Genomic DNA, 23,226 nt, shown 5'->3' on the forward strand with positions numbered 1-23,226 from the left:
AAGTGGGGTATCCTTCCTTTCATCTCATTCGTATCCCTCCACATTTCCATTCCTGAATAAAAGATTCCCAAAAGGCCGCCGGGGGGGTCCTTCCCTTTCCGGCCGAGTACGCCCTCCCATGCAAACGCATCAATGTGCGGTGCGGTGCAGGGAGAATGAACGAGACGAGAATGATAAGAAAGAAAACAAAGCAAGACGGAAAAGAAAAGAAGAAAAGTAAAGAGAAGAAAATGAAACCCCGTATCGCGTGGGCGATGGTGGAAATGTTTAGGAAAGCCTTCGAGAGCGAACGTCCTGGCGCTCCCTATCATAATGCATCCTTTGGCAAATATTGCGAGAGAGCCCCCTTGCGGGGGGTCTTTTGGTAACTCGCCCCAACCTGTCCATTAAAAGCAGTCTCAAACGCAGCGCTACGCTTCCCTAGAAACACAAGGACTCCCCCACCACCATCGTTGCGGATGCACAGAGAAAATATATCCTGGCTCGAATCAGAAACGTCGTGACTCATAACGTGAACCAACAGGATTCCTGCGGTTCGCTCCCTTGCCGCCAGCAGACCGCTTCTAGCTGTCGTCTTCGGCATCCTCCTCCTCTTCGTCCTCTGGGCTCTCCGTCTCCAACTTCGCCTTCTTATGGGGCTGCCCGAGGCTAGCTTCCGATTTCCTTTTCGTGCCTGCCTTGGCCAACACGTCGGCCACGGCCTGCTCATCCGTCTTGCCGTCACCCTTGCCCTTCTCGATCTCGGCCACCTCGTCTGCAGTCAGGAAGCGACCGCCGGGGCCGCGAGGTCTGCGCATGGCGTGGTTGTGTCTTGATTCGTGGAGGTAGGGCTTCCGGCCTTTGCTGGTCAAACGCAGTGCCTCCTCCAGCCGCTGTCGGGCCACTCGTCTCTTCAGGATGCGATGGAATTGCTTGGCGTTCACGTAGAGGGGCGACTCTTCAGCGCCAGTCGCCACTTCAGGTGATTGAGGGGGCGGCATGGCCTGCGCAGGGGGCATGGGAGGCTGTGGTACTGTAGAGCGCGCGTTGTGGTTCAACATGGGCGCATTCGGCAGACCTGGGCTCGTAACTTGACTCAGACGGCGTCCTGATGGCATTTGACTCATCTGTTGTGGCGACCGCGGTCCGACGCCGTCCTTCTTGTTGCCCACCCCAGACCCCATCCTTGGTGACGTCTGTGGCAGGCTTGGATCCGAGGGCATGTAGTTGCTGTACCCCGTGCCCCCAGCGGCGGCGGCAGTGGCGGCCATTGCCGCGGCCTGTATGCCGGGGACATAATGCATGTTCTGCTGGGGAACACTGTACTGCGTTTGATACATGCTGTGGTTCTGGCCAGAAGTGGCTGGCTGGTGCTGGTTGGGGAGGATGGGAGACGACTGAACGCCGTGATGGGGTATGGTATGACTGGTCGGAGATGTGATGGTATTTCCGCCTGTTGTATTTGTGTAACCGGATTGGATGTGTCCTTGTGAGTGCGCCGACTGGGGTTGCTGATATTGGGCGTAGTCCATCATTCTTGAAAACGGATGGCGCAACGGGCGACGGGGATGTGCGTGATACCAGACCAAGGGTTGATGTCTTTTGTCGCGTTATACAGATAGAATCAACCGGCCCACCAAGTTTACAGGGTTGAGGGCTGAATGTGCGTGGGAACTAATAAGCTGCGTACGTGCACGACGGTATCTGTGCAGTCGCAAAGGCAAAACTGCAAAACTGGAGATTGACGTCGTTCTTCAGATAGAAGAAAGGTCCCGAAGGATGGCTGCAGTTGGGCACAGTCACTTAGGTAGCCGCGAGTGGGCGAGATGTGCACCCAATCTATTAGATATGCGTGGATGAGCTGGCAGTCGTCGATGTGGTAGGTGCACAGCGCAAGTCTCCGGTCCACGGCATATGCAAGAGGCGATGTGATTTAGATAGCTTCAGACCTGACGCGGGGCGAAAGTGTGTGCGTGTGTGTGTCTGTGGCTGAGCGATGGTTGCTTCGGAGGTGGGAAGTCAGAAAAGAGCAAGCCGGGCTGCAGTATAACAGCCACGCGTGGACTTGTCAAAGGATGGGGCTGTCGTCCAGAGACAGACGATGTGCCTATCAAATGTAATGTGCGAAAAAGTCGATAGTCCTGACGAAACAGCTTGAGCGGAAGTTTCCCCAGAATTCTTCTCTCTCCGTAATACTGGACTATATGACGGCGGGGCCTGTCCAACCAAAAGCATTAGAACCGTTACGTTAAGTATAAGATGGGGGGGTTTTTCGAATGATGCGCAAGACTTGGATGGGTGGCCAGTTGCTCATTTCGCGCCTTGGGCCACCACTTGATGCGCTGGCATGCATGACGGAATATGCACGAGCTACGGCCCCACTCCATTTGACCAGCTCAGCGATCAGAAACGAGCGACAGGAAAACCTGCCAGCCTTGACCGGTGGCGGCGCAAGGCAGTTTCGAGAGGGTGTGCCTAGCACTCCAACTCAGAGCCCAACCAAGAAGGGGAAAAGAATACATCTGTCAAGCTATCTAGCAGTGTGCACTTCGTTCCGCCGTCCTGGCGACGAAGACGGAGAAACAAACGGCAGGCGGTTTGATGCCGCCGAACATGCAGCTCCCAGAAACACATGCGACGCGCATGCCACAACGTTGGTTTGGGAACATAAGTGGAGGCACTAACCATCCACTCCAACGTGGAGAAGGTGTGTGCGAAAAGGGACGAGGGAGAGAGAATAGGAAAGGCCCGAAGACAGGCTACACAAGATGGGATGAAATGGAGTGGTGGTGGTGTGCTGGGCAGATGGGCAGGTCCTTGCTAGCAGGTGAGAGCGCACCGGTTTCCGATGCCATGCCCGCTTTAAGTCATGAACTGGTGGCAGGCAGATGTATCGTTGCAGATGGGAAAACGGGACAGGGTTTGGGGAGGGGGGTGGTGTAAGAGATTTGAAAAAGGAAGTGAGCCACACACCTATTTGGTCCAGAGTACCACGCCGTTGGGAACCGGCCAACAACACAACACGCCTGGATATTCCGATGGGATTAGACGGGAAGGTGAGTTGCTGATTCTTTATCATGCAAAGTCAGTGAACCGCGTTTCATATGTCTGGTCAGAAAGAGGAGTTGTTGGCAAAATATAGCCAGCGACATATGGTGCTGCTGACGGGCTGCATCTTGCAGCCAACGTCGGACAGATGGTGCATTAAGTAGGCATGTAAGCAAGCCAACGAGGACGTAATGCCCGCTTCAGCAATAGCTAGGGGCACTTATACATCCATCGGGTACAGCTGGCGGCTCGGGCCCGGCCACTTTGGCTTGTGCAGGCAGGGCAGGACAAAGGAAATAGAGAAAAAAGGTGGGAAGGGACTAACATGTACAGTACACCACTTACTCAGGTCGCGTAAGACTCGCGCGTTGGAGGGGCTCCGGGGAGAGCTGAAACCCGGCTCTGAGGCGACAACAACAACGGCAGTGCTCTGGAGGCACTCTGATTGAAGGGCAGACAACAATGTCAACTGATATCCGCAGGTAGACCCTGTCACCTGACGAGTATCGGGGCCAATGGAGATGGTGAGAATGCTCCTGGCGACGATGATAGGCTTTGATAGGAATTGGCAATTGGGTCGATGGTTTTGGCGGGCGAGCAGGCCGTTGATTTGCTGAATAGGCGGCTGCTCAGTGTCTGAGTTTTGCGCAAGCTCTCTGACTGGCTGGTTTGCTATTGAATGGGGCTTCTTGAATTGAAGCGCAGCCACTCAACAGGCAGGGTGGTACAGTGCAGCGAAAGAGAGCACCAAAGTGCGTGGTAGTCTCCAGCTGCTGGCAAGATAGGACGACGTTGGCGCACCTGAGTAGCTTGTGCGGCGGAATGTCGCGCGCGCTGTGTCAGACGAGAGGAAGGGAAGAGTGAGAAAGAGAAAATGAGGGAGTAGAGACGCGCTCTGCCAGTGTCGAAAGACGTAGGTAGTAGCGGTGTCGAAAAAAAAAAGTTGCAAGGCGCGCGCTCGCACAAAGCAGGACGCAAGACACTTTCGGGTCGATTGCGCACCAATGAGAGGGGCGGGCGCAAGCAGGAAAAACCTATGGCTGTCTGGCGGCGGCAGCTTAAGCTTTTGCTTCCTCTACCTAGCTACCTCACAGCGCGTGTAGATTTTTTGATTGAGTTGAGGCTGCGGTTCCTGAGTTGAACCTGTTTGGCGGGATCGAATCAGAATGCAGAAAGGCTTGGAGGAGGACTGCGATTCGCGAGTCGAATGCGGAGACGGGTAAGTCAGTTTAGCGAGGACGGGAAGGGCAGTATAGTGTTGCCAGAGACTCTTTGTGATTTGACAATCAAGAGACGAACTGTGCGTAGATAGTGGTTGGAATGTGTCGGTGGTTTTGGGCCTGCTTGTTTGGTCTGTTCGGGCAAGAAAGACAATTGATTCGATGAATTTTGGCCGTTGTGGACCAAAGAGAAGAGGGGATTGGTTGGCAGGAATTGGGCGATGCCGAGTAGAAATGGGAAAATCCACGAGGGTTTTTTGATGGGGCGCACCTTGCAGAGTGTGACTAATCAGGTCAGAGCTCCATCCAGCCAGATTTCAGAGGGGACGTGGACAGTACTGGACAGCAGAGCAGGCGCAGGAAAGCAGGGGCCGAAAAGGAAGAAAAAAAATTGTGTAAGGGCCGATCCCACTTGTTTCTAGTTCTGGTTCTGACTGACTCTTTTGCTGCCCAGTTTCCTGATCCACTAGGCTGGGATGCAGTTTGGTGCTTGAACATCAAATGGGAAAATCGACCAGACGTGATGTACGGAGTACCTACCTACCAATCAAAAAGTACCTTGCCTAGGTACCCTAGGGGAGGTGCTGGCCAGATACATGGAATACCTTCAATATGTAGGTTGAAGTATTGATTAATTGGATTGGCTGCTGCAAAGGCTCAATATTTCTCTGCGAACTTTTCATTTCAATTTCATGTCAGACAGCAACCCAGCCCCGAAGAGAAAGACGAGAACAAGAAGAACGAGAACAAGAACAGGAACCGGGCGGGCGGGCGGACGCTTCGGCTCTGTGACAGGCGGTACTGCTGACAGCACTGGGTGAAAAGACCCTGGTTCGATGCTGTTCAAGGTTGCAGCAACTCCAGGCGCTACAAGGAAAATGTATGTAAATACGTACCTGATTTATCAATCAATTTGATGACAACCAGGAAGACCAACCACCTTGGCGGCTAATCACAGTCAACCGCTTCTAATGCGCACAGTACCTGTATCTGTATATCTTTCTTTCTCTGTTTATACAGCTAGCTGCTGCTTGTCGCGACGCATTTCCCCTGCTGCAGCAGACTCACGCTTCCGCCGATTCGTACTGGCCAAGAAGCTCTTGAGGATGCGAGACTAGCCTTTTTTTCTATTTCTTTGAATTTTTTAAAATTCTTCTTGTCGTGTGGGTTGATGGTTTCGTAATGAGCGGTGTCTTGTCGCGCTGCTGCAAAGCGGTGGCTGGGTTCCAGAGTGAGGGTCAGCTCTGCCTCTTTGCCCACACTTGCCCGCCAGGCTTGTTAGTTAGCCTAGAAGCTCGTCACAGTAGCTGATCCAACCTGCCAACGGGCACCAGTTCGAACCGTCCCAAGCTAAGCACACGTGCTTGTGCTAGCGAGCTGTGGCAAGGCGCTTGCAAGATGTGCCTTGTCACGAGAAAGGCAGGAGCTCGAGGCAGTAGCTCGAGGTTCTATCCCTCGGGTGGGGGAGGGGGTTGAAGGACAGACAGGGGTGGTTTCGGTGGGCAGGGTACTCCGAGACCGAACGGGCGAGAAGGTCGTCACAGCCAGGCCACAGCCTAAAGACCAAACCACAACTGCGTCGACAGTTCTCTGGCGCGTCGGGACATTCGAAGCGTTAATAATAGGTAAGCTATTAAACACGTAGCCAATCCGATGTGCCTCGGTCTGCTTTACATAGGTAGGTAGATGGCAAGCCATGCACAGAGGTGCCGGCATTGACCGCTTCCAATCTCAAACGCTTGTTTGCCTTGGTGTCTTGATCTTCTTTGTTTCCCATGAGATGCGTGGCCGTAGAAACGAAACCGGGGAGAAACAAGAAATAGTGAATATGACAGAACATACTGTACGTGATCGCTGATCCCCCTCCCACGGTTGATCCAGCTGTCAGGCTATGGAGGAGATGGCGTTTTGGCGTGACACGAAGCAATCAATCCTAATTTTAGATCGACTGAGCTACTGAAGTCGTAGTAGCCTGGGTCGACAAGTACACCGTGCAGAAAGTGAAGGTGCTCGATGCGATACGATAAAATCGCAATACTGCGGGGGAGGTCGGGACTTGGCGGCCTGGCCTGGGAGCCTGGCTACCTGCGCTCCAGAAAAAATCAGAGTCAGAAGTCAGAAGGCTAACAGTGCGTGCAGACAGTAACCACCCGCTTGGGTTTTGGGTCATCGGGCTAAATCGGGCACTTTACGGCTCGCTTAAGGATCCGGTCGAGTGATGTTGGTCTTTGGGCAGTTATCAGCGAACCGTACATATCTGTACGGCAGAGAGCTGTGCGAGGCAACAATCATCATGTGACATCATTTTCGAAAGGCGCCTGTATAATGCACTGTGTGGTACATGGTGCGGAGAGGAGGGGGGAAGGCAGCAGAGCGTGTTTTGCCGTCTTCACTCGGTTTAGGGAGCCGTGGAGCGCATCATTCTGACGGTGAGGGTGGTGAGACGGGACCAACAGTCAACACGACCGGCTGGAGGCGAATTTATTTCCTTGACATGGTCACAGAGTTTCCTGAAAAGTCGGTGTAACAAGACATGCAGTGCGTGCTCGACCTCAAGCTCAAAGTGATGGGATTTGGGTTGGTCGGACGTCGTCAACCCACGCGGAACGTGCATCGCTAGGGAATGCAGGTCTCCAGTCGACGGGACGGACCCAATGGTTTGATGATGGGATGGGGGATGTTTCCTCAGATCTAAGAGAGGGAAGCTTGGACTCACCCGTAGTTGGGACTTATTGAGATCTTTGCCGCGGGTGCGTCCAAAAAAAAAAATCGAGTGGACGAGAATTCACGAGAACGAGTGGAATGCAGCAGCCCGTGAGTGGTTGACTATTCGTTGGATTTTCCGTCGATACAGAGCAGTTCCTCGCAGCCTCTTTTGAAACATTCTGGTGTTGAAACCTAAGGCCTGTGCTCCAATCATGCCGCCGTCGTCCGTGTGTCGTTTTGTTGCATCGCAAGGCAGCCCCGGAGCCCAGCACCCAGAGCCCAGTGCCCAGCGCCCAGGGTGAGGAGTTCTGCCAGGATAGGTACATGGTCGATTGGAGATCTCAAAACAGAGGCCCCCATGGCGACATGGTCTGAGCAGGGGTGGGCTTGGTTGGCTGATGCTGAGGTCGCCATGTGCGATATCCAGACCAGACAATGGAGAGAGATGCGATCAATCCATGTCGTTGGCCTCCCTCATCGGCTTACTTCCCTGGCAACACGGGCTTTGCGTGGCCTGCGTGCTGACTGGCCCATTCTATTTACTCCATGCCTGTCCATCCCCATCAACAGAGTTACGTCTATTTGCCCCTCAGGTCTAAGTGGTCTTTCCAAACCCCTAGGAATCTGGGATTGCCAAAGGCACAGTCGTTCTGCAAATTCAAAGTCATGTGCCGGCTGCGCATTTGGCATCCCGTGGACACTGGACAGTGCAACATAGCTGTCATTGATCGTCGTCGTCCACCTCCAAACGAGGTCGAGAATTCCGGGCCAATCAGCGCCCAGAGAAGCCATTCTGTTTTCTCATTCGGTCTCACATCCTCCCCATGCTTCCCACTTAGTTCCAACGCCAATCCTACTATCATAACTCTATCCTGCACGCCTGCCAAAGTCCATTCCTCGGTGACTGGCGGCTAACGGGAAATAAACTGTTTGGGTAGCTCCAGGCTGACGCTTCTCGCCGCTTTGGGGCGACTTTTGGTAAGTGATAGTGGTATATCCCAGTCCTTGGCCCATCCAGACAATTCTCTCCGCATCTGCTTATTTGCTTTTGCCGCACCGCACCGTCGGCGGAGAGGATAGGTGTTCCAGATTAGTGATGAGACCTACATGTCAACACGTGGATAGCCGCTCAGCTCTTGCAGTGCATCTGGAAGCCAAGGTAAACCCGGCAAAGGATAACGGGTTGGTGTGGTCGATCGAATCGCCCGATGGAGTACTGTGATGGATTCTCAGCCACCTGATGCCAACCCGTCTGTCGCGGAAATGAGGCATCGCCTAACTAATGGGTGATTTGCTAAATACCGCCGAGATGCTGAAGCAGGTAACACCCCCGTGTACTATCGCAGATTGTGGCCTCGTCACACCAGAAGTGTCATCACTTTGTTCAGCCGCTGTGATGGGGCCCTGGCTACGGCGCCGTCACGAGAACAGACCCGGAAATCATCAGTGTAGAGCCATTCTACATCGTCACGAGCCGGGTTCGTTTTGACGATTAGGTGCCCAGCTCTTCACAGGGGTGTTTCATTGGAAGACATGCGACCTTGACGACAAATATGTACTGTTTCGTGAAAACAGAAAGTCCATTTGTCAGGTATGGTTGGCCCGTCGCAGGACCTACGTAGTAACACGTATACGATATGGTTGGGCGTCTGGGTTGAATGAGGATGAGCATCAGTCCGATTATGAATCCAGAGTCCGTCCGGAAACCAGCCTGCTTCTCGAAATGAGGTCGAGCGACATGTGCATGGCCCTCGTATCCTGATGTTGGCCGCATTCGAATACTTAGTCACTTTGTGGCAAAGAGTGTTTTCCTATCTCCAAAACCTCGTCCACGCGATTCTAGGTTGCTACAGATCGAGAGAAGTTGACGGATTGTCTATGACATAAGAACAACTGGCTTAGTTTCTTGATACCTCGTAGAGACCCCTGAAAAATACCAAGTTATGGTGAATTTACGCTCAAGTGTCTGTCTTGGGTCTGGATTTGTACGACAACCCCTTGCCGACGATTATTCTCTAGTTGGAACATGGGCTCCTCTTGCTCTCATAGGTGACAGTGTTGTCTTCTGGTAACGGCCGTCCTTCGTCACAGGTTCGTCATCTAGACCCCCGATCTCTCAAACAATCGCCTAATGTCTTGAGGCAATGCTCAACAACCAATGTTCAACCAGTTAACATGAAAATATGACTGAAATCAGTGCTCATTTGTTTCCTATGTAGTAATCCCGCGTGCTCTGTCAACACCATTGTCTGCAGAGGACGCCCTTGGCTCTGCTGTCTACACTCGAGACCATGCCACTCAGATACTAGGCATGTATGCGCCAGTATGCCTTTGTTGATTTATGTGGCTTGAGAACTGTGTCAAGATGAGTGCCAGTAACAGATAGGGAACTCATCGCTTGGAAGATACAACACCTGTTTTTCGATCGCTACGGTGGATATGGCATACAAAGTGTCGCGCCGCACCTCCGTGGAAAACGAGAGCCATTTGCATGTGCTAGTCGATTTCATAAAGTGGTCTATCCGAGTCAGTTCTGCTTGCCATGGTCCAATGTTGACCTGATGTTGCTCATATATACATTGTCCGCGGTACTGTTCAGGGCGTGTAACGTCCACGAGCAGTTGGCTACATAGTAGAACCCACAAGTGGTAGACCACACTCATTCCACAAGCCCTGGACACTGTTACTCTACGAGACATGGCGATATAGCAACCAATGTCAGCCTTGGTTATAACATCCCGATATGATGATAGTATATATGGATGTTGCTATGCCTCAGGCGTCACCTCTTGCAAGTTTTCAGCTGTGTAGTAATATCAACCCTCTCAGCCAAAACCAGGCATATTTCATGATACAATGTATTGGGTTGATACCTGGCCTCATGTATAAATCATCCTTAGATATATCATTTTGATTTTATGAACCATACCCCGGAATTAACAAGGTTGGCTGTAGTGCGAAATACATGGTAGGAATGTTAGCATGGCAAAGCCTGTTTCATTGTCGTTACTGGCCTGGAGCAAATACGGGAATGACGGCATGCTCGAACCTTGCCCGGCTCCAACAAAGGCCTTTGATGATGCAAATACCACTACAGATTATGTGCATATAGTTTAGCCCTGCATGCTTTGTCCGCGATAATCTTGTTCTGCCACCAAGTGCGTGCAGGCAAGTAAAGTTTACCCCCCCCCCTCTCACACCACTTCGCTCTTAAAGAAATCCCATGCCTGCGCAGGAAACAAATGAAACCAAGCAACGAGGGAATAGGAACCTGTGGAAATCGATGCACCCACCGTTCTACCCTATCATATCCTATTCGATCACACATATATACATATAAGTTTGGAGCCATGTGTTATTATAGCGACCAGTTCTATGCCTGCGGTTGCCGCTACATCGACCCCAAGACCAACGACTACCTGCGAGTGACGCAAAGATGCGAAAAGGCAAAGAGAAAGAACAGAGACTGCCCCCCAGCCAAGCCCTTGGATCTTCGCTGGCAGCTGACGCAGGAATATTGCAACAACCCGAATTGTCCAGCCCAGCAGGGCGATGGTGGCGGCCAAAGGGGTGACGAGCAAGAGTGTGAACAATGATAATACCAACGAACTTCACTTCGATGCCAAAGGCGGTTGCTTGGTAAGCCCAAGGAGCCTGTCCGGGCACAAAAAGGCTGGCTGGCTGGTTACCTATGTTGGGGAAGCCGAGGAGTAATTACCAGAGTAGTACGAGCACAAGCAGGTTGCCAAACAACAACTCAAATCACTCGACCTGGACACCAGGTTTGGCTTGCCAGCTGATAGTCCAGAAAAGACCGAAATATCTCAAAAAGGTGTCTATTTCATGCCATCGCTTTCTAGCAGCGGGTATTGTAGACCAGCTCGTGGCCCTGTTGCACCCCCTTCCCCTACTGCGCCGCCAGCTGTGAACCAACGAACGCCCTTGGGTATTTAATCCCACAATGTACTCTATATATCAAGATCATCCCTTCTCTCCTTCAACTGGGTCTCAAAGTCTCCCACCCGTTCATTTCGGTAGCATCATCATCTCCCAGCAGATCAACTGCCGAGCTTTTCACGGGCTTGGATGCCTGCACGGGTTCTTGCTGAGCAGGGCGTGCGGGTAATACTGGTTTCCGGTGCCCCAGTCCTGGCAGGTTGACACCTCCACTGATCCCACCTTGTCCATAACTAGTGGTGCCCGTCTTGGTGGTGTTTGACCTTTGAGGCTGGTTCAGACCGGGCATTTGGCGTTGCATACCTCCTGTCAGATTAGAGGAATTGCTGTGCTCCAACCTGGACGTCAAGTTCTGAATATTAGTGCTCGCCCGCCGGGGCATGTTGAATCTAGTCACGTCTTCATCGAATTGGCCAAGGTCCTGAGATCCTGTGCCCATGGTGGGCGAGGTGAGGTGTACTGGCTTCTTGGCAACCTGAGCATAATAGTGTTAGCATTGGGACAGGACTTGGTAACTAAGAAAGTGTATAAACATGTTGAGGGAGCCTCAGCTTCGCCCAGGCGGCATCAGACCAAAGTCCATTACAACCTGAAGAAGCCCCCTAAAGTGTCATAGCGCCAAAAGGTAGTTGGTGCGGGCCTAGATCCATAGACCAGGCCTTTTCAGGGGGAGTTTGCCGACTCATGAGGTACTTACGGGCGGTGGAGCTTTGGATTTCCCAGATACCTGAGCCGGTACCGCGGACAATGGCTGCGACTGTTGAGGCGGCGGGGTAGGCTTGGGCGTGTTCGCGCTTTCCCGGTTGATTGGGATCGCCCGGGCCGGTGTCCCCGTCGTATTGCTGCTTGCTTGACGTCTCGGAGGGGGAGGGGGCGGCGGTTCATGCATTTGGCCTTGGCCGGGGATGGGTTCATCCATGAGATTGAGACGTCCAACCTTGGCAGGCAAACCTGAAGCTTCATACGGCGGAGGCAGCTTTCTAGGCGTGGAACTCGACGCCGATGTAGACAACAATGTAGAATGATTAATGTGCTCGTATGGCGAGCTAGAGATGCTGGAGAAAGAGCCAAGCCGCGAATTTGCCCGGGGAACATCAACCCATTCGTTCTCGTCATTGGGAACGAAAGGATTCGACGGCCGTGTCTTACTAAGTACCGTCGACGAAGCACCGTCAGCGGGCCTGGGAGCTTGGATCGAGGACTGTGCCATTTTCCCGTTCTCCAACCACCATCGCTGGCGATCTGAGCTGGCAGGCGGAAGGCCCGGTTCGATGGCATCATATCCGATGAGGTCCTCGTCATCTGAATCATCGAGTTCCAGATTCGTCCCGGTCTGGCCAACCTCGGCCTTGCGCCGATCATACAGCCCGCGACTGATCTTCTCCTTCAATGGTTCATCAATGATATTGACGATGCATTGATAGGCAGCGTACACCGGCCGATGGTCAGAAAATCGCAATGGAGCCGAGTTATATGCCACTTGCTTGATGTTGGCACCCTTTCGTAGAATACGATCGGTCCAAGCCGGGATCCGTGCCTTTTCACTGTAGACAACGTCAGAATACTTTGGCAATACACTTAAACGCAAACTTCACTTACGAAGTATCGTATCTGTCAGTTCCGATATCGAATTTGTAAGTCGGCATGAAGTTGATTTTAGCCTCCGAATAGAACGGGAAAGCTAGACCGGCAACCATTTGAAGGTTCAACTTCGATCTTGTTAGCAGATGCAGACCCTAATACGGATCTGGGACTCCGTCACTAACCTGATCGTTGTCGTAGAGCCTTGCCAAGTCTTGCTGCCTAACCAGTTCCATGGCTCGTTCATGGCTCAAGCCAATACGGTAATTAAAATCACCAAGCCATACGACGGTATCTGTTCATGTTAGTAAGCCGGCTCAAGGTGGGAAGGGCATGTTTCTCACCATGGTCATCAATGCCTCTGTTCCTTTGGAAACGCAGCCCGTGATTAATAGTTGCGTAGTCCCGGTTGCGTTCCTCATAGTTGGCAAAGCCAGCTGCCAGATGAGCAGTAACGAAGCATAATTGGGTATTTGCATATTCCATCCGAATGGCCACGGCGCCCTTGTTCCCGGCAATGCCTGACATACCGGTTTTCTTGACGCTGCCTTCGACGTTTTTGATCTTGGATAGCACCGAAACCTTGACGAATATGCACAGAGCTGCGCCAACAAGCTGACCGCTCCGCAACAACACATACTTCTCGCCGCCTATTCGCTGTGCATGTCCATTCAAATTCTTCTTGATGGCTCTTTCCCATGCTTGTTTTCGGGTAGGATCGCTGTTCATGATTTGTTGGGCGCTCAGCTCAACGATTTCTTGGAATCCCACAGCGACGATCTCGGGCTGAGTTGAGCCCAATACATCGGGATGCAACCATGGCGTGAGGTCATCGTTAATGCCTTCAGTTTTGCCATTGAGATTGAACGTGCCAACCAGTCTATTAATATTCATGTTAGTACTCGGTAAAAGGGTACTCATACAACTTTTGGTGACTTTTGGAGGGCAAGTGGCTCACATGGTGATGGTTTCCGTTGAGGAGAACTCGGCAGCTCGCTTGCCTAACTCGTTCGAAACGTAATCGCTAATAGGGTCAAAAAGATGCACAGGAGACTGGCCCACCAGTCTACCCAGGAGCATATCAATGGTGTTTTGTCGTGCTTTATCGGCAAAGTTGTTTATGTATAGTCTGGTTGCACTCTTCCGCGCATCTGCGATGGCACCAGCCAACGACATCTTGCCATGTCTTGTGAAGGACGACTTCAAAGCGCCTGTGCCGGCATAAATCCGGGACAATGCATCACCATTGTCTGCCCACAAGGTAGAGTGGCGAACCCAAAAATCCGACGACGCGTATTCAGTCCTGTGATTCAGGAACGACTGGAAAGCCAGCTGCGAAATGAGTGTCTGGATCAAGTTTGTACGATCAAGACAGTCAAGGCAATTGGTGCGAAAGACGCCCTCCTGCTGCAAGACCACAACCACTCTGTTACGCCCCGCAGGATCTTGTACAGCATCTCCCGCATCGTTCATCTCTTCGGCGAGGTAGTAAGCGAATCCGTCGGCAGAATGTTCAATATAGTTCCTGATCCCTTTCGCTGCTTCATACCCCATCTTTGTTTCCGCGTGGAAATCATAATCTGTAACCCGTAGAAGGGTATGGTCACGATTCTGTTTTTCATCGGGACGACTTAGCGAACAGTGGTTCACGCCAAAATGATATCTTTGCGTGAGCTCAACCTCTCCAGGCTTAGACTCGCTCAGCAAATTGACGACATGGACAGCACCATAGGATTGCTCAAGGTCCTCGAAGTGCTTGTTGAATGCAGGCTGCGACCCTTCGGCAGACCGTGTTATCGCTATTTTTTGCTGGCCTGGGATAAGACCTGCACTTTGCTCCCAAAAGACCGGAACAGATCCGCGGACCTGGACATAAGAAAAGAGGGTTCCGGAGGGGCTCCAGTAGATGGTCTCACTCTCGACGAAGTTGGCCACGTGGCCATCATCATCGATACCTCGACTGTTGAAGCGTGTGCCTGCTCTCTTGCAGGATAACCGGGATATCACTGTCAGGAAAGACGGAAGGCCAGTCTTCCCAGTGCTTAAAGGTGCCGCGGTTTGTGGTATTGTCATGGTGGTGCAGAACCCTCGTATCGCCGAGGTCAGAATCCTGGATGCGTCCAAGGCTTCGCGCTCATGGGCGAGAAGCCTGGATCGAAATTGAACTAAGGGGCTGATCATGAAGGAATTCCACAAAAACGAATCGTCGAAGTTGTCAATGTCGAATGTGGCAGAATCAACCGGCCTGTCTTGAAGTCGGTTTGTCAAGTCAAAATCGGTGCTGTAGTAAAAGCTGCCATTACTCAAGAGCTTCTGGAGCTCGTGATAGGGGTACAGGATCTCCCCTTCCCTGCGCCCAAGGTCTTGACCATAGGGCGAGTTGCCGTCTGAAAGTTCGTTATCGTACGGGTTGAGAGAGTAAACGTTGTCGTATTCGGCGCTGTTCAGACAGAAGAAATCCACGTTCACGATCCTTTCCACCGTCTCGCCGGGTCGCACCGAGGCCACCCGGTTCGCTTGGGTAACAACGGACAAGAAGACATCTTGGTCAATGGTGATGAGGCCTAGAGTGCCGTAGATTGGTCGGGGAGTGAGGGGTCGGAAATCGTTCAGGAGCTTCTTAGACGCCGGCGTAAACTCGACCATGCACTTGGAGATGGCGCCTTCGCTGCCAGCACGTGGCCTTGCGGAGGAGACGGATACCAGCGACCCATTGGCAATCGCTTCGCTCGTGGTCGGACTGTAGCGGAAGATCAAGGCGTGGGAGGAAGAGACGATGGCGATGGCGCGATGAGGGTAGTCGCGGATGAGGAGTTGGCTTGACTTGTCAGATGAAGGCCCCACGACCGTATCCCGCGCTGCCGCTCTCGGATACTGATCCATGTCGAGAAACTATCTCAACACCTGGTCCGACAGGTAGGCGCCGACGGATAGGGGTGGCATACCAAATCTTGACAAATGCCGAGGTGGGAATTCAAATGCGATCGCAACCAGCAACTCTCTACGAAGGAAGTAGAAGGCGGAAATGTGCTGGCTTGGGTAGGTGTATGCACGCTCAATGCTCAACGCGCTTTCCAACGTCATTCCGGGCCCCACAGTATCACCCCTTATCGATACGGGCGATCTAACATCGCTATTTTTACAGTTAGGGATTCATGAAACAGGTCCTGTCGGGCCTGGGACTTCAGAGGTGCAATAACTCGCCATACCGAATAACACACACACACACATAAACGTAACCATGTCATTCTTAGGACAAGTTCAATATATTCTCTACGCAGTTGACTGGACGTCTTCAGCGTATCAACAACACCTGGCTCGTGCATTTGTACAAGAGGCTTCAATGTCCCCAGCAGAGGGATATGCATGCATATTCATTACCAAGTGACCATGGCCATGCACTGACCGAGTTTAACTCTGCTCAAGACACACAAAGCTTATGCCGTTAATACGTTGCACACGAGCCTGGCAGTCTGGGGTTCCCAGTGGAAGAAGGCAACGCGTCTTTGTGCAGAAGAAACTGGACGTGGGAATGTGCTCAAGAAGCTCGGAGGCTGACCACTTGGTGCCTCCTCTGCGAGAGGTAGAGTGAGCTGGTGCGTGCTTTGCTGAGAGAATTTATCGAATGAAAAGAAGAAGTTTAAGGCCTCAGATTAATGATTTGAGATCACGAAGCTCAATGAGCCTTCATCCTCTTCCTATCATATTGTTTTGTATGGGGTATCATCATCGGCCATGTTTTGTAAAAGAAGAAGAAGGCTTCAACTGGCCTCCAAGTCTTGATTTTAATACTGCCAGGGCTGAAGGCGGCCGAGTGGGGAAACAATTAATTCTCTTGCTGCTTGCCCCCGCCCAGGCCCAGCCACACAATAAGCTGCAGGACGCTATGTAGCAAATGCTTACCACTTGGGTCGCCCAGTTCTAGGTAGTCCTGGCATTTGAGCCGCATTGGATCGACCTAAAGGAAGAAAAAAAAAAAGAGTTCGTCCACACCCCCCAGCGTCCAGTAATAGAGAAAGTATTTCTACAAGTTGCAGGTAACGCCACGACAGAAGATCATCCCATCCTCTATCCATCCATACCTCCAGCCATCCCTCTGTTGTTCCTTGCCATCCCATTGTACATACTGTCACATCTCCAGTACTCGGGCGGTCGCACAAACACACATTGGTCAACTAGTAGATGCACTCTGCCCATAACCACTGCCATCGAAGCTTGTCACTGTGACGAACTCGGGACTGACTGACCGATCCTGCATCATCGCAGCCGTCACTTGCGCTAGTAGCGCGCAGAAAAATCCACGTTCACTTGCAAGACAAGGTCCCACATCAAATCTTAGCAACCTACAGCCTGCTGTACTCGCTGTGCTACACGTTGTGCTACGCCTGGAGCCCATAGGTACATCCAGTACATTGATCCTACCTACCGCCTGGCCGTTCTTATCTACCTCGACCGCAACCTAACTTCACATTCCTTCCCTTTCACCTTTGCGCGTGTTTCCACCACTTCTCAGCCTTGTTTCCCCCAACTACCTCTCTGCAGATCTTTGCTCCTGCACTCGACCTGTGTCCAACTGCACCCCTTCGTTCTGTAAAACCAATTTAAAGCGCCAGCAGAGATGGCAGACTTCAACCAGTTTGCCGGGGCGGACGAGGACAATGTTGAAATCAAGAAGCTTGGTGCCGAGGTGGTGAGTAGTCTTGCTGCATAGCTGCGCCGGTCCCTCGATGCGAATCCCCAGCATAAGCTAATTGTCTACCCGCATACAGGATGCCGATACCGATAACTTCGAGTCCTGGGAGAAGCTGATCAGAGCATGCGAAGCTCAAGAAGGCGGCCTCAATCGCAATTCGAGTCCCCAAGCCCTTGCCACGCTGCGCGATGCCTACGATCGATTCCTGCTCAAGTTTCCCCTACTCTTCGGCTACTGGAAAAAGTACGCCGACCTCGAGTTCAACATTTCCGGCCCTGAGTCTGCCGAGATGGTTCGTCTTTTCACAAGTCCCCCGTTATTTGGTCCGCGCCGTTGCTGACAATACTGAACAGATCTACGAGCGTGGGTGCGCCAGTATCACCAACTGTGTTGACCTCTGGGCTTCCTACTGCTCCTTCAAAATGGAGACAACCCACACGCCTCATCTCGTGAGAGAGTAAGTAATAACGGAGAGCTTTTCCTTCCTCTTAACCATGCCACCAAGCAGAGAAACTCTTTGTTCGAGACAACACCACTTTGAACCCCAACACTACGGTTCTGCCAAGACTGCTAGCATAGTCATCGATGGTGAGGAAACCAACAATCATCGTGGAAATGTTGGAACTTTCTCACAGAAAACACCAGGCTCTGGTTTCTTACACTGTCACCTTTCTGACACGTCGCTTTCTCGTCGTAATCCTATGACTTCGTCTATCTCGGCTTGATTGATTTGGATTGGACCAGTTACACACACAAACTTCCCCTTTCTGTATTTGCACTCCTTCCGCCCCTCCCTTCCTGCCCCTTTCTATTGAGCAAAAGGACGACTAACCATACCCTAGGCTCTTCGAGCGTGCTGCTGCGGCTGTCGGCCTCGACTTTCTAGCACACCCTTTCTGGGACAAGTACATCGAATACGAGGAAAGGCAAGAGGCGCAAGACAAGATCTTTGCCATCTTGCAGCGCGTCATCCACATTCCCATGCACCAATACGCCAGGTACTTCGAGAGATTTCGCCAACTAGCCCACAGTCGCCCATTGGCCGAGTTGGTGCCGGCCGATACCCTTGCGCGCTTCCGAGCCGAAGTAGAGGCTGACCCGGCAGCTTTCGGCGCACCGCCCAGGACGGAGTTGGAACTGGAACGCGACATCCGCGCCCGAATCGATAGCATGTACTACGAGACATTCCAGCGGACACAAGAGGAGACGACAAAGCGGTGGACCTACGAGTCAGAAATCAAGCGCCCCTACTTTCACGTCACCGAGCTGGAGAATTCGCAGATGGTCAACTGGCGAAAGTACCTCGACTTTGAAGAAAGCGAGGGTGATTTCGCCCGGACTACGTTCCTGTACGAGCGATGCGTTGTAACCTGCGCGCTTTACGACGAGTTCTGGTTCCGATATGCCCAATGGATGGCGTCACACCCGGGCAAGGAGGAAGAGGTGCGCCATATCTACATGAAGGCCGCAACGCTGTTTGTGCCAATCAGCCGACCTGGGATTCGACTGGAGTTCGCATACTTTGAGGAGTCCTGCGGTCGCACGGACGTCGCGCGTGACATCCACGAGGCCATCTTGATGCAGTTGCCGGATTGCGTCGAGGCGATTATTTCTTGGGCCAATCTCCAGAGACGACAGAGCGGCCTGGACGCCGCGATTGAAGTCTACAAGGCTCAGATCGATGCCCCTCATGTCGACATCTTCACAAAGGCCGTGCTCGTGACCCAGTGGGCCAACCTGTTGTGGAAATCCAAGGGGTCTGTAGACGAGGCACGCACCGTGTTCGCCAAGAACGTGCAGTGGTACGCAGACAGCCGGTTATTCTGGCAGAAGTGGCTAGAATTTGAGCTGGAGCAGCCCACGAGCAGTGAGAACGAGCCCGAACATGCCGAGCGGCTGAAGCAACTGTTTGAGGCGCTCCGAGCCCCGAGCCGCATCTCAGCGGGCGCGAAGCAAGGCCTCTACCTTACTTATCTTACCTACTTGCAGGAAAGAGGCGGCAAGGATGCAATGAAGCAGTTCCTCATTATTAATCGGGAGGTGTTTGGGTAAGTGCTCTTTCTCATCCGAGGACGAAGACTGGATGCGAAGGGCAATAGATACTGACTGGTGAAATAGGCCGCAATCCGTGTCGACTTTGGACAAGCCATCTCTCAAGGAGAACGGTTCGGCCAAGGCTCCTATGGACGATGCCACTCGGCAAAAGGCGGAGGGCAGTTACCCAAGATACTATGAATATTTCGGGGAGGCTGACGTCAACGCCCAGGGGACGGCATCGTTCAACTAGAGCACTCGGCGGGACCAGGGCCTCCCTCTATGCCAAGGCATGGCGTGCTTGTATCATAACTTGGGCGCGCGTAACATGTTGACGTTGCTGTTTCTGTGTTTGTTTGCTGAGCATGTGTATCGTGGATGCCGAGCTCTACCGCTATTGCCCCTATAATTTGGGTCCAAGTCGGGAGCGGAATACAAATTGGGAGTTGGAGGTATCTTCTGTTATTTCATGATTTAGGGTTGCCACATGAGACGGACCCGAGGCAGAAGGGGACTCTGGGGGTGATGCCAGCCGCCGTAATCCGTTCAGATATACCATGTAAAAGTAATTGGGCCCAGGGCGCCTTGATTAGGTCAAAATCAGACTTGCCACTGCCCCGAGCAGAAGCCGAAAGAGGCGAGTGAGTGCGGTGAGGTATGAGGAATGAGTCAGAAAGGGCAAATGCCGATGCTAAGGCAGCAGAGAAAGTATATCTAAATTGCATGTCGTAACGAGCCTGGGTGGCCGACGGAATGCGCTGTAAATCCGAAGGGCGGAGAGACTCGAGAGGACTCGAGAGAGAGCAAAGTGAGCATGACGGCTCTCGGATCGGGCACGCGGGTGTAGCAAGATGCAAATCCGAGACCGGCTTGTCGCCAGTAAGCGGGTTGCGGGTGCTTCTTCAGGCACAAGTGGACGTTGAAGACTACTTAAGGCAAATGCCGAAGTCGCCGAGGGAACGTGCTAGCGTGCGGCTGCGCGTGCGGGTGTCAGTCAGACACTAGCTCGCTCGTCGACCCTTCAATCTTTTTTTATATCTCTCGCCTTTTACATACTTTTTTTTCTTCTCTTCAGGGTCTGTTCGACGGGCATTAGTCAACGAACAGAAAGATGAAGAAGAAAAAAGCGGATTGCCTGTTTAGTCGGCTGGTGGTTCCACTTGGTGTTTGTTCCAGCTTGCGACCCAGGCAGCCAGGGTCCAGATATTAGTACGACTGGAGCCCCAATTGGTTCAAGGAGCCAATCACGCCCGCGGTATTTGAGAGATATTACACCATAGTCCCAGCTACTGTTGCTACGGTCTCCTGAGACTATGTCATGAAATGTTCCGTTGAGGCGAGCCGGCGACGGGATACTGGGATAATCTGATAACAGAGTGGCTCCCCTCTAGCCTTCCCTACTTCCCCCGGATAGCTGCGACTATTCTGGGCAATACATTACATATACCCATATCCACTTGCCCTGCCTGTCTCGTCTTCCAGCTGTTCTCTTGCCTCGTGCCCGCCAATCCGTGACTAACTCTCGCTGACAACAACAGCTGCCTGCATATTTGATTCGACATCTCTGCCACCGTTGCCGCTTATCGCCCACCTTCTTCCCCGGCCTTTTCTTCTGCCCCATCCCCCCCCCCCCCTTCTGTCTCTTGTCTTTTCTTCACTCCTGCGTATAAATACCCTCGCAGAACACCTCTGATCTTTCCCGGTACTGCCTTAATCGGCCACTGACTGTGTTCACAACAATCATTCCCAAGGTGAGCAAGGCATCATGACCCCTTCTCCTCTCAATGCTTGTCCCTTTTGGTAGCCAAACCATGACGTGCTGGCTCCTCGGAAGATCCCGACGGCTGGCCGGCATTGCCATGTTTGCTTGCTGCTCGCTGCTCGCTGCTTATTTTGTTTCCCTCTGGTGTCACTCCCTCCAATCTTCCACCCCGCGTCGTCTTGATCGTTCTTGTCCGCCCGTGAAACTTGCAAACGATTTGCCCGTACTGATTCAACCACTTGCCCAGATGTCTGCCGCCAACTTCTCTCGACAGGTCGCCCGCTCGGCCCTGCGCACCAGCGCGCGCAGCACCTTTTCCACATCCACCCGCCACGCCTTCCGCCAGAGCGGCCGCCGCTTCTACTCCTCGGAGCCCCCCAAGCCCTCGGGCTCGTCGTCGCTGGTCTACCTGGCTGGCGCCGCCGCCGCCGGTGTCGGCGGGTACTACTTCTACTCCCAGAACGCCTCGTCCGTCGCCCCCAAGCTCGTCAACCCCACCAAGGACGACTACCAGAAGGTCTACAACGAGATCGCCGGCCGTCTCGAGGAGAAGGACGACTACGATGACGGCAGCTACGGCCCCGTCCTTCTCCGTCTCGCCTGGCACGCCAGCGGCACCTACGACAAGGAGACCAAGACGGGCGGCAGCAACGGCGCCACCATGCGCTTCGCTCCCGAGGGCGACCATGGCGCCAACGCTGGCCTGAAGCACGCCCGTGACTTCCTCGAGCCTGTCAAGGGTAAGCGGCTCCTGCTCCCCCTTTTGCGCCATTGCGATCAAACACTAATTCGATGCTTGTAGCCAAGTTCCCCTGGATCTCCTACTCGGACCTCTGGACCCTTGCTGGCGCTTGCGCCATCCAGGAGATGCAGGGTCCCACGATCCCCTGGCGCCCTGGCCGCGCCGATAAGGAGGCTGCCGCCTGCACTCCGGATGGCCGTCTTCCCGACGGTGCCCAGGGCTCCAGGCACCTCCGCGACATCTTCTACCGCATGGGCTTCAACGACCAGGAGATCGTCGCCCTCGCCGGTGCTCACGCTCTCGGCCGCTGCCACACCGACCGCTCTGGTTTCGATGGCCCCTGGACCTTCTCCCCCACCGTCCTGACCAACGACTACTACACTCTTCTCCTGGACGAGAAGTGGCACATCCGCAAGTGGGACGGTCCCCAGCAGTACCAGGACACCAAGACCAAGGGTCTCATGATGCTGCCCGCCGACTACGCCCTCATCCAGGACAAGGCCATGAAGCCTTTCGTCCAGAAGTACGCCAAGGACAACGACCTGTTCTTCAAGGACTTCAGCGAGGTCGTGGTCAAGCTGTTCGAGCTCGGCGTCCCCTTCAAGGAGGGCACCGAGCGCATGACTTTCAAGCCTACCAACGCATAAGCGAACCACTGGCCGACGCTGCGCCTGCCCTGCGCCTCTAGCAGGATGTAGGATGAGCAAGAATGCGTTCCATGACTTGAAAGGAGGAAATAAAAGAGGAGACAAGATGTTATACCCCCGGGGCAGGCCCAAGAGCAGAGAGGCTCGTTGGGTCATAGATTTGCATCTAGAAGAATGCGGTCGAGAGATGGAATCTCACGCATAATGAACGGTTGGCTTTATCTCGGGAGGAGTCGATGATCTCTTCCTAGACTACGAAGCCAGTTCTGTGTATGAATGTGTAGAATAGTTGTTGGTTTTACTTGGCAAAGCTCATTCAAGGGTGGTATACCTCTCAATATACACCAGTGAACAAATCGCGATGTCCCAAGGTGTGATGGATTTGACGCGAGGCTGATTTCCCCCTAGAATATCTGCGCTTTTCGGGATGGCCGGTCGGCAGGAATGCCAGAGATGAGAAGAGAGGGAGAAGTGAGACAGAGCTGATTCTCCGATTCTCACCAAAGGAGGAAGAGCCGAATCTTGGGGTTGGCATGAACTATATTTCCCCGCATTTACCCCCCTTTCCAACATCACCCAACTGCCCCTGGCTTTCAATCCCTAGGAATCTAAGCAGGTCGCATAAATAGAGGAGCAGTACCAGAAAAGGCCGGATTGTGTGTACACATGTTGCCCATTGTCATCTGGTATTAGGGAGTCCTGGGGAAGTGTCATAAAATGGGCTGCTCAGCAAGAATATACAATTTTTGCATACCATTTACATCACGTCACACCTACGCCATAGAAAGAGACACATCACTAAATCAAGAACACTAAGCGAGGATTTGGTACTATATCTATTGGTTGTAAAATGGGGG

At 52.8% G+C, this 23,226-nt stretch overlaps 4 protein-coding genes across 4 annotated transcripts; 2 read left to right on the forward strand and 2 right to left on the reverse strand.

Annotated features, from left to right (window-relative positions):
• Window positions 1-563: 563 nt before the first annotated feature.
• On the reverse strand, window positions 564-1,514 carry PG985_015420 (nuclear transcription factor Y subunit A-7; the record flags this gene model as incomplete). Its single annotated transcript, XM_066835186.1, has 1 exon — window positions 564-1,514. The coding sequence occupies one exon, from the start codon at window positions 1,512-1,514 to the stop codon at window positions 564-566; it is 951 nt and encodes a 316-aa protein (XP_066676389.1).
• Window positions 1,515-10,950: 9,436 nt separating this feature from the next.
• On the reverse strand, window positions 10,951-15,374 carry PG985_015421 (Inositol-1-4-5-trisphosphate 5-phosphatase 1; the record flags this gene model as incomplete). The annotated part of the gene is made up of 6 exons (XM_066835187.1): window positions 10,951-11,385; window positions 11,608-12,454; window positions 12,510-12,619; window positions 12,677-12,786; window positions 12,836-13,371; window positions 13,450-15,374. The coding sequence occupies 6 exons, from the start codon at window positions 15,372-15,374 to the stop codon at window positions 10,951-10,953; spliced, it is 3,963 nt and encodes a 1,320-aa protein (XP_066676390.1).
• Window positions 15,375-17,109: 1,735 nt separating this feature from the next.
• PG985_015422 (uncharacterized protein) lies at window positions 17,110-19,471 on the forward strand (the record flags this gene model as incomplete). Its single annotated transcript, XM_066835188.1, has 5 exons — window positions 17,110-17,181; window positions 17,261-17,476; window positions 17,538-17,641; window positions 18,027-19,232; window positions 19,303-19,471. 5 exons carry the CDS (start codon window positions 17,110-17,112, stop codon window positions 19,469-19,471), a joined length of 1,767 nt encoding a protein of 588 aa, XP_066676391.1.
• A 1,756-nt stretch (window positions 19,472-21,227) lies between these two features.
• Window positions 21,228-22,369, forward strand: PG985_015423 (heme peroxidase; the record flags this gene model as incomplete). The annotated part of the gene is made up of 2 exons (XM_066835189.1): window positions 21,228-21,720; window positions 21,783-22,369. 2 exons carry the CDS (start codon window positions 21,228-21,230, stop codon window positions 22,367-22,369), a joined length of 1,080 nt encoding a protein of 359 aa, XP_066676392.1.
• Window positions 22,370-23,226: the final 857 nt, after the last annotated feature.

The sequence above is a fragment of the Apiospora marii genome (genome assembly GCF_038362585.1).
Source record: "Apiospora marii strain CBS 49790 chromosome Unknown utg000013l_segment0_segment0, whole genome shotgun sequence".
Taxonomy (NCBI): domain Eukaryota; kingdom Fungi; phylum Ascomycota; class Sordariomycetes; order Amphisphaeriales; family Apiosporaceae; genus Apiospora; species Apiospora marii.